At 41.3% G+C, this 9,973-nt stretch overlaps 1 protein-coding gene across 2 annotated transcripts in view; it reads right to left on the reverse strand.

The window, feature by feature from the left end:
• The window catches only part of LOC106584386 (ral guanine nucleotide dissociation stimulator-like 1), a 31,778-nt gene extending 22,332 nt beyond the window's left edge, over positions 1-9,446 (reverse strand). Inside the window, exons 1-2 of one of the 2 annotated variants that reach the window (XM_014169637.3) lie at positions 9,204-9,446; positions 3,725-3,835 (exon numbers count right to left, since the gene is read on the reverse strand). In XM_014169637.3, the coding sequence (XP_014025112.3) occupies positions 3,725-3,835; positions 9,204-9,230 (138 nt within the window). In that variant the 5' untranslated portion in view covers positions 9,231-9,446. The remainder of the gene's footprint in view (positions 1-3,724; positions 3,836-9,203) is intronic. The other variant, XM_014169638.3, reaches the window with a different exon arrangement.
• Positions 9,447-9,973: the final 527 nt, after the last annotated feature.

The raw sequence follows: 9,973 nt of genomic DNA on the forward strand, positions 1-9,973 counted from the left end.
TGCACCCGGCCCGCACAGAAGTCGCTAGAGCACGATGGGACAAGGACATCCCTGCCGGCCAAACCCTCCCCTAACCCGGATGACGCTGGGCAAATTGTGCGCCGCCACATGGGTCACCCGGTCGTGGCCGGCTGCGACAGAGCCTGGACTCGAACCAGGATCTCTAGTGGCACAGCTAGCACTGCGATGCAGTGCCTTAGACCACTGTGTCACTCGGGAGACAGGTAATCCTTTCTATCGTGTCTTTTTTTAAAGATATTACAAAGAACTGCAAAAGTCTTGCTTATGCTCTCCACTTTCTGGAGGACGATCGTGCCATGCTGACTCTCTCGGACTCTAAAAATGAATCAGATGATGAGGAAATCCAGATTTAGGTAAAAACCTTTTCATTGAACCAGACATTGTAAAGTCTTCTGGAACGGCAATCAACAATGTTGTTGTCAAGAAAAACAAGATGACCGAGTTTTGAAATCAGTGGAATGCCTGGTGGAAGCAGAGTATGATAGCTAGCTAGCTACATGTCTAAACAAAAAGACTCCACTATGCAAGTAACCATTTCACTGTACCATTTACACCTCATGTATCCTGTGCATGTGACAAACTTTGATTTCATTTGATATGGTGTGTGTTTACCAGAGACAGTATTGTGAAGAACAACATGACCTGCACGGAAGTCAAATTAGGATATAATGTTAGGCCAATGAGACAGTGTCCAAGTTCTAAAATTCTCTGGCAGAATGCCCTACTTTTATTTTGTCACACTCACAACCGTAAGCTATTTTCTTTAATTAGTTCACTATTAACTTGTAAATAATGATCTTGATGTGAGTTTATATTCCTGTAATAATTAATAAACATTTGCTAAAGTTAAGGCGTTGTCAGCTATGATATGGCCATTATTGAGCTGGCAAGCCAGCTAACTTAACTTTAGCTAGCTAGCTAACAAGCTAGAAACAAACCAAAACATTGTTTAGAAAGTTGCTTTTAGTTGCATGGTTTTCTAGATTGACATACACTAAATTCATTTCTAAACAGATCAGTTATTGGTGTTAAAATACTCCAGTTATGTTATTTTGGACTCTAGGCTGCGGGTGTCGTGCAGCCTGTCGTTTTTGTGTTTATAACAAGTTTGATATTGGATGACAATAGAATGTTTATGATGTCACTGCAACAACTGTCCACAGACATGTCGATAAATGTAGTATAAACCAGCCTTAATCTTGAAATCTTTGTTTCTTTAGTACACTACCGTACTGACTTTGTTAAACACATGTCCTCACATGTGAATCCTTAAAGAGATGGGTGGGGCTAAGGCTTCAGAGGGTGTGAACGATGGTGAATGGGTGTAGACAAAAAAGAGCTCTCCAGAAGGTGTACCAAAACATTCAATAGCCATTTTCTCAAAAGTGGGGTTACAAGTTTATCAACTTTCAAAGCAGAATGACTTTCCCATTGTTCCTCAACTGTAGTGTATGATATACACTTTTCTAGCTCTGAGTCTCTACTTTTATCCAATATAAAAAACAATAAAAAATGTTGCTACATAAGACTGAATCTAGCTGGTAGGTCACATATACAGAACACCCACTTACTCCCACTCACGGCCTGGATAATGCTCCAGTACTCAGAATATGTACTGTCATGTGTTAATGTAGCATAGTTGTACTCCTCTATATGCCTTGCTTTTACAGGATGCAACATGCAGGGAAAGAAGAATTATGATGGCAGTTGGAACCGGCAAATCAGGAAATCCCATTTAGCTAAACAGTTGAGTAGGCTACTCATGAAACTGTTGTTTTTTGTATGGCCTGCGCAGGATGAGACACCCTGTGATTGCAAATTGGTATTATTGTATATCTTACAATGAAGCTGACAAGCTCTATCCACAAAACTAATGTCATTCACTTTGCACAATGAATTAGCCTATAGACTTACAGTTGAAGTCGGAAGTTTACATACACTTAGGTTGGAGTCATTAAAACTTGTTTTTCAACCACTACACAAATTTCTTGTTAACAAGCTATAGTTTTGGCAAGTCGGTTAGGACATCTACTTTGTGCATGACACAAGTCATTTTTCCAACAATTGTTTACAGACAGATTATTTCACTGTATCACAATTCCAGTGGGTCAGAAAAAGTGGGTCAGGAAAATTCCTGAAAATTATGTCATGGCTTTAGAAGCTTCAGATAGGCTAATTGACATAATCTGAGTCAATTGGAGGTGTACCTGTGGATATATATCAAGGCCTACCTTCAAACTCAGTGCCTCTGCTTGTCATCATGGGAAAATCAAAAGAAATCAGCCAAGACCTCAGAAAAACATTGTAGACCTCCACAAGTCTGGTTCATCCTTGGGAGCAATTTCCAAAACGCCTAAAGGTACCACGTTCATCTGTACAAAATAGTACGCAAGTATAAACACCCTGGGACCACGCAGCCGTCATACCGCTCAGGAAGGAGACGCGTTCTTTCTCCTAGAGATGAACGTACTTTGGTGCGAAAAGTGCAAATCAATCCCAGAACAACAGTAAAGGACCTTGTGAAGATGCTGGAGGAAACAGGCACAAAAGCATCTATATCCACAGTAAAACGAGTCCTATATCAACATAACCTGAAGGGCTGCTCAGCAAGAAAGAAGCCACTGCTCCAAAACCACCATAAAAAAGCCAGACTACGGTTTGCAACTGCAAATGGGGACAAAGATTGTACTTTTTGGAGAAATGTCCTCTGGTCTGATGAAACAAAAATAGAACTGTTTAGCCATAATGACCATCGTTATGTTTGGAGGAAAAAGGGGGACGCTTGCAAGCTGAAGAACACCAACCCAACTGTGTAGCACGGGGGTGGCAGCATCATGTTGTGGGGGTGCTTTGCTGCAGGAGGGACTGGTGCACTTCCCCAAATAGATGGCATCATGAGGAAAGAATATTATGTGGATATATTGAAGCAAAATCTCAAGACATCAGTCAGGAAGTTAAAGCTTGGTCTAAAATGGGTCTTCCAGATAGACAATGACCCCAAGCATACTCCCAGGGTTTGGCAAAATGGCTTAAGGACAACAAAGTCAAGGAATTGGAGTGGCCATCACAAAGCCCTGACCTCAATTCTATAGAACATTTCTAGGCAGAACTGAAAAAGCATGTGCGAGCACAGAGGCCTACAAACCTGACTCAATTACACCAGCTCTGTCAGGAGAAATGGGCCAAAATTCACCCAACGTATTGTGGGAAGCTTGTGGAAGGCTACCCGAAACGTTTGACCCAAGTTAAACAATTTAAAGGCAATGCTACCAAATACTAATTGAGTGTAAGTAAACTTCTGACCCACTGGGAATGTGATGAAAGAAATAAAAGCTTCTCTTTACTATTATTCTGACATTTCACATTCTTAAAATAAAGTGGTGATCCTAACTGACCTAAGACAGGGAATTTTGACTAAGATTAAATGTCAGGAATTGTGAAAAACTGAGTTTAAATGTATTTGGCTAAGGTGTATGTAAACTTCCGACTTCAACTGTATATAACTCTGCAAATTAATACAATCTGTCCAATGTTGCCATGTTCAACTGGTGTTTATATCATCAATTCTCCAATGGAAAGATTAAATCTATCTATGGACATAATGCATTCAGCAGGGTTATTGTTTGAGCCTGACAAGGTCTCTCACAAGTTCACTTGCTTTCAATCAGTGTGTTGTAGTGAAAGAGCAGAGTGGTCCATTCACCCCCAGCCATCTTGCTCCCTTGTTGGCAGCCTGCTGGATCTGGCACCTCTTCAGTGTCACATTGTATATGGCCCCCTCCTCCACTTCCTCCCCCCGGTCCTGCACCGAGCTCTGTGGGAGAGCCATAATGAGCCGTTAACACAAAGACAAACCATCCTCTAGATTAGAACACAGGACCACAAATCAAAGTTTATTGGTCACGTACACAAATGCTATTGCAGGTGCTGCAAAATGCTTGTGTTTCTAGCTACAACAGAGCAGTAATACTTAGCAAAACAATGCACATATAATCCAAAAATAAAATTAAAATAAAGCTATATAAGTATAAGTACCAGTCAAAGGTTTGGACAACCCTACTCATTCAAGGGTTTTTCTTTATTTTTACTATTTTCTACATTGTAGAATAATAGTGAAAACATCAAAACTATGACATAACACATGGAATCACGTAGTAAGCAGAAAAGTGTTTTATATTTGATATTCTTCAAATAGCCACCCTTTGCCTTGATGACAGCTTTGCACACTCTTGGCATTCTCTCAAGCAGCATCATGAGGTAGTCACCTGGAATGCATTTCAATTAACAGGTGTGCCTTGTTAAAAGTTAATTTGTGGAATTTATTTCCTTGTTATTGCATTTGAGCCAATCAGTTGTGTTGTGACAAGGTAGAGTTGGTATACAGAAGATAGGGCTATAAGTCCATATAATGAAAAGAACAGCTCAAATAAGCAAAGAGAAATGACAGTCCATCATTACTTTAAGACATGAAGGTCAGGCAATCCAGAACATGTAATGAACTTTGAAAGATCTTGAAGTGCAGTTGCAAAATCCATCAAGCACTATGAAACTGGCTCTCATGAGGACTGCCACAAGAAAGGAAGACCCAGAGTTAGCATTGCAGCAGAGGATAAGTTCATTAGCCTTAAATGCACCTCAGATATTGCAGCCCAAATAAATGCTTCACAGAGTTCAAGTAACAAACACATGTCAACATCAACTTTTCAGAGGAAACTGAAATCAGGCCTTCATGGTCAAATTGCTGCAAAGCAACCACTACTAAAGGACACCAATAATAAGAAGAGACTTACTTGGTCCAAGAAACTCAAGCAATGGACATTAAATTGGTGGAAATCTGTCCTTTGGTCTGATGAGTCCAAATGTGCGAATATGCGGAGGGAGTTAACCACTCGATTGGTCGAAACTTTAAAATGTGTATTTTTCCATATATAGACATCTTATGTGTTGAAATCAAATCAACTATATGCACTTAGCTTGTCTGATGCTTTAAGCGCACTGTTTGATGAAATAATTAGGACACACAAATGACTAGAGGGAATCCGAACGCAATTGATTTGATTGTGCTCAGACTTGCTGCATTGTGTTAAAAAAAAATGACAGTGAGTGACTGTGTGACTAGCACCCATTGTCGCACTCTCCTCCCTGTTGCAGCGACCACCACAGAACTTCAGTGTTTATCACGATGTCCATGTTGCTGAAGCTGCAACATAATTACAGTCATTTCTGACTGAAAAGTTCTGTTACCAAAATCCCTCATTTGTTTAGGAAAAACATTTCCTTTCCCTTGCTCTTTATGTGACACATCTATGCATCGCATGCACGTGACCAATAGGGCCTGACCTATAGCTTATCATAACCACAGCAATAAAAATGGTGATAACAAAGTCTGAATACATGTGACAGCAAAATGGATGCAGAGGACATGACAAATCAACTCGAAACGGGGGAATGTTTACTGGTTGCTCATCAAGTTGGAGATCAAGAAAAATAAGGTAAGGAGAAGCGCTGCGTTCATATTATGTTTGCCAAACCGGTGCTGTTAGATTACAATATAATTTTTGACCGTTTGGAACAATGTAAACACTAAATAAAGTATAAGCGTACCAGAGTCTGTTGTAATGTTTTTTTGTAAAGCCTTCATTACAGCAGCATTCATTCGTCAATGAAATTTCCGAAATGGAACGATTATTTATTGTTTACGCTAATTATTCAAGGGTCGCTTAATTTTATTTTAAAACAAAAATGCTTGATTGCATTTCAAATCATGAATGACTCATATGGTGTGTGATGACATGAACAAATGAATGATTGATACAGTAGCCTATATAAGTATTGAAATATAGACCTAAGTTAGTTACGGTATTAAGACTTAACAGGATGCACTCTTAGTCCTACAGCTTGATGGTGGTTATACAAGGCTGCTATACTAAGCCTACTAATGATAATGAAATTACTTATTATGATAATAATAAGAATAATAAGAGATCAAGAAAAATGAGGGTTATTATTATAAATATAATTTGACAATTTGGAAGCGTGTAAACACGAAACCAATTATAAATACTACCAGACAAGCTGTTCTAACAAAACAAAAGTGTAAAGCTTTTATTACATCAAAGCAAAGATTAATAACAGCCGAATTTGTGAGATTGTTATCCGACATGTGGTTGCGTGAGGCTTGGTGCTCACGGAATTAGTAGGTTATTAAACAAACACTTAAACAGGCAAAGGAACCAGGATCTGTCTTATTTCTGTAGATATATTGATAGTTTATAAAGCCAGGCACATTTAACAGTTAGGCTATTGATTAAAGACCTAATTAAGTTGGGGTGTTCTCTCTCCACACTTTTCATAGACAATTAAGCAAGGTCTGTTCTCATCTCCTCATTCTGCTGCTGCCTTGTTCTCAACCCCAATATGTTGTTTAACTTTGCTATTATGCACATAGCAACATGGTCTAGGAAAAAGCGCCAATTCAACAGTGCAGTGATGTTTCAGAAACGCAGACAGCGACCGCTATTCAACTCGTGAGAAAACGCATTTGTTCGAAAATAAGATCATTTTGATTAGTGTTGCACCATCATTTACGTAATATAACCATATACAATTTCAGTAGCACCTCTTAGTGGTGATGGACTGTGCCATGGACACCTGCTAATCGAACATCTCATTCCAAAATCATGGGCATTAATATAGTGTTGGTCCCCCCTTTGCTGCTACGGCCTCCACTCTTCTGGGAAGGCTTTCCACTAGATGTTGGAACATTGCTGCGGGGACTTGCTTCCATTCAGCCACAAGAGCATTAGTGAGGTCGGGTACTGATGTTGGGCGATTAGGCCTGGCTCGCAGTCGGCGTTCCAATTCATCCCAAAGGTGTATGTATAGGGGAAGGTGACTAGGCATCAGGATATATGATAAACTGCGTAGCAGCAATGTGTATGGTGATTGTATGTGAGTGTGTTTGCGTAGTCAGTACAAATGTGTACATGTTATGTGTGTGTTGGAGTGTCAGTGTGCGTGTAGAGTCCTGTGAGTGTGCATAGAGACAGTACAAAAATAAAATGGCCAACTCAGTCTGTGCAGCCATTCCTTAAGCTATTTAGCAGTCTCATGGCTTGGGGATAGATGCTGTTCAGGAGCCTGTTGGTGTCAGACTTGATACACCGGTAGTGCTTACGTGCGAAAGCAGAGAGAACAGTCTATGGCTTGGCTGACTAGAGTCTATAATGATTTTCATGGCCTTCCTTTCACACAGCCTGATATAGAGGTCCTGGATGGCAGGGAGCTCTACCCAGTGATGTACTGGGCTGTCTGCACCACCCTCTGTAGTGCCATGCGATCGAGGGCGGTGCTGTTGCCATACCAAGCAGTGATGCAGCCAGTCAAGTTGCTCTCAATGGTGCGGCTGTAAAACCTTTAACTTCCTGAGGGAGAAGAGGAGCTGTAGCCCCTTTCTCACGACTGTGCACGTGAGTGGACCATTTTAAGTCCTTAGTGATTTGGACACCGAGGAAGTTAAAGCTCTCAACCCGTACTCCTCACGGTGCAGTCTCTACTCTCTGGCTCTGAATCCGTATTGGCGACACATCAGTTATGCAGAGCACACAGACACAGAACAGCAGTTTACCCTCTCAAATTCAGAAATCTGCCCAGTCAGGGACGAAGGCAGGCTACAGAGCCACATCCAGTGTGACGGCGACCAGAGCTCATTTTAAACCCATAAAGAGGAGCTGTTTAGATGACAGCGCACTCCAGCCAAGTCCACACTCTCACTTTCCACCAGCATCACAACAGCAGGACAAAGTCCACTCTCTCCCCAAACAGAGTGGTGGCAGCTAGAGTTAAAGGTCACGGCTTGCTGTTAACAGGCTCAATGGCCAGCTCTGAAGGCCAATGGCACTTAGCCCGGGGCGGTTGTGGGTGGCTGTTTGGGTTCTATCAAAAACAAAGCACACAGGGCCAGGCAGGGAACCCACCCCAAACAATCAGCCAGACACTGATAAACAGTGTGTGATGGCAATGGGCTCTGGTGGAAAGAGAAATAGAGAGAGAGAGCAAGAAGGCCACAGAGGAGTAATTGAGTGCAGGAGATAAAAATGGCCCAGCATGTATGCATTTCCCATTAATTTCCCGTACAGTGCTGCCTCTCTGTGAGTTAAATACTTCACTCAGTGAGTTATGTAGTCTAGTCCACTCCAAAACAATATCAGGAGGTCCTTCTGCTCACTGGCCCAGCCTGCTGAGTCCACAGTATGTGCACAGAGACTGCTTTTTTGTGCCAGGCAGAAATGTTTTCAGACAGGGGTTTATAAGTCTACCTGCTTTGTAGACCAAGTTGGGGCATATGGTGTACCAAAGGCCCTGGGCGGAGTTGTAAAAAGAGAGATCAAACAAGTTTTGTATAGTTACATACAGCGTACATTTTAGCCTCTAAAAAGGTCCCATCTAAAAGGCCTATAATACAATTACAAATCTGAGAAAAATACAGTTGTGAATAAGAATGAGTTTAGATACTACAAGGTATATTAAATGGCCCCAAGATATAAACCCAAATTTCAGACTTGCTGGACAGGATTCAGTTTGGAAGGATGTTGCAACCCAGTGGAGGTGGGATGCAGACTACAGAAGGGACTATTAAACTCGGGCAAATATAGGAGCAGTATGTATTCAACCCCCTACTGACAACATCACATAACACACACTGGTTTTATTAACTATATGTGAAAATAATACGCTCAAGGTAACAACAACGGTGTCAAGTCTTTGGACTTATCTGGTGTTGGCTTTGTGCTCAGATTGCTCCAGGCGCAACTAGGACCGGTAGAGAGATCGCCTCAGGGCTCATTTCACTCTCAGCTCAGAGACAAGTGTTTTGTCTTCAGCGAAAAACTAACTATCATATTAGGCCAGAGTAACATTTCCAGAGCGCGTCTTTACGCAAAACGTTTACGCGCAAGAGATTAATGAAGACTATTTAAAGTACACCACCATGGCGTCGAGGGTGAGAAAACAAATACAACTAAATGTTCAAATGTATCCCCCTCGCTGTCCCCTCCTCATTTCCTTTATCCGCTACTTTCCCAAGCCTAATACCCTCTCCCTTCCCAGCCTCTCTAAAAGCTGACTCTCAAACCGCAAAATCAACAAAAGTCTGCAGCACGGAAAACGGAATAACTTTTTACCATTTTATCTTTCCAGGCGAATCTCATTGTCAGCGCTTCTCTAATGATCCATGGACAGCATCAAAAGATGCTAACAGTCCATCCAGGCAAGAAATGTTTCCAGTTCCCAGCAACATACGGCGCGGTCCTGCTCTGTAAAATATGCTCTCCTCCACTACACACACAATCAGTCACAGCTCTCTTGTTTGTGTTGCCCCCCCCCTCGCTTTCGAATCCTCCTCCTGCCTTTCAACACATCCTCTTCCTTCGTCCCGCTGTTGAATAGCTGAGCTCCGCCTACTGCACTCGCGGTCCTCCCCATAACCCCTCCTCATTCCCCTTAAAATGGTTCATTTTAGATACAATCTGACAAAATACAGAAAAAAAGTAAAATAATAATTTAGCGACTACTGTGATTTTCATGAAAACTTAGCATGAATGCTTGTGATTAAATGCCCAACGAAGTAAAAAAAAAAAAAAAGTGATTGCCTGTGTTTTATATATATTTACACACTGAGTTTGGAATAATACTGTGAAATTGTGAAAATTATGATAATGCCCTTTTAGTGTAATAGCTGTTTGAAACGATCAACCTCAAATTTCAGCCTGTTTTTATGGAATGGAGTTTTGGCCTGCCTGGTGACATCCCCGGGAGATTAATTAGTTGTTATTTAACCTTTCCTTAACTAGGCCAATAAGAAAGGGAGTTCAAAACCAATAACAGCTAGCGTCCAGTGTTTTCCCTACCCCAGACAGTCCTAGCAAAATTCTTGCTTTAGAAATGTATCTTT

This window comes from Salmo salar, chromosome 23 (genome assembly GCF_965601325.2).
Source record: "Salmo salar chromosome 23, fSalSal1, whole genome shotgun sequence".
Lineage (NCBI taxonomy): Eukaryota > Metazoa > Chordata > Actinopteri > Salmoniformes > Salmonidae > Salmo > Salmo salar.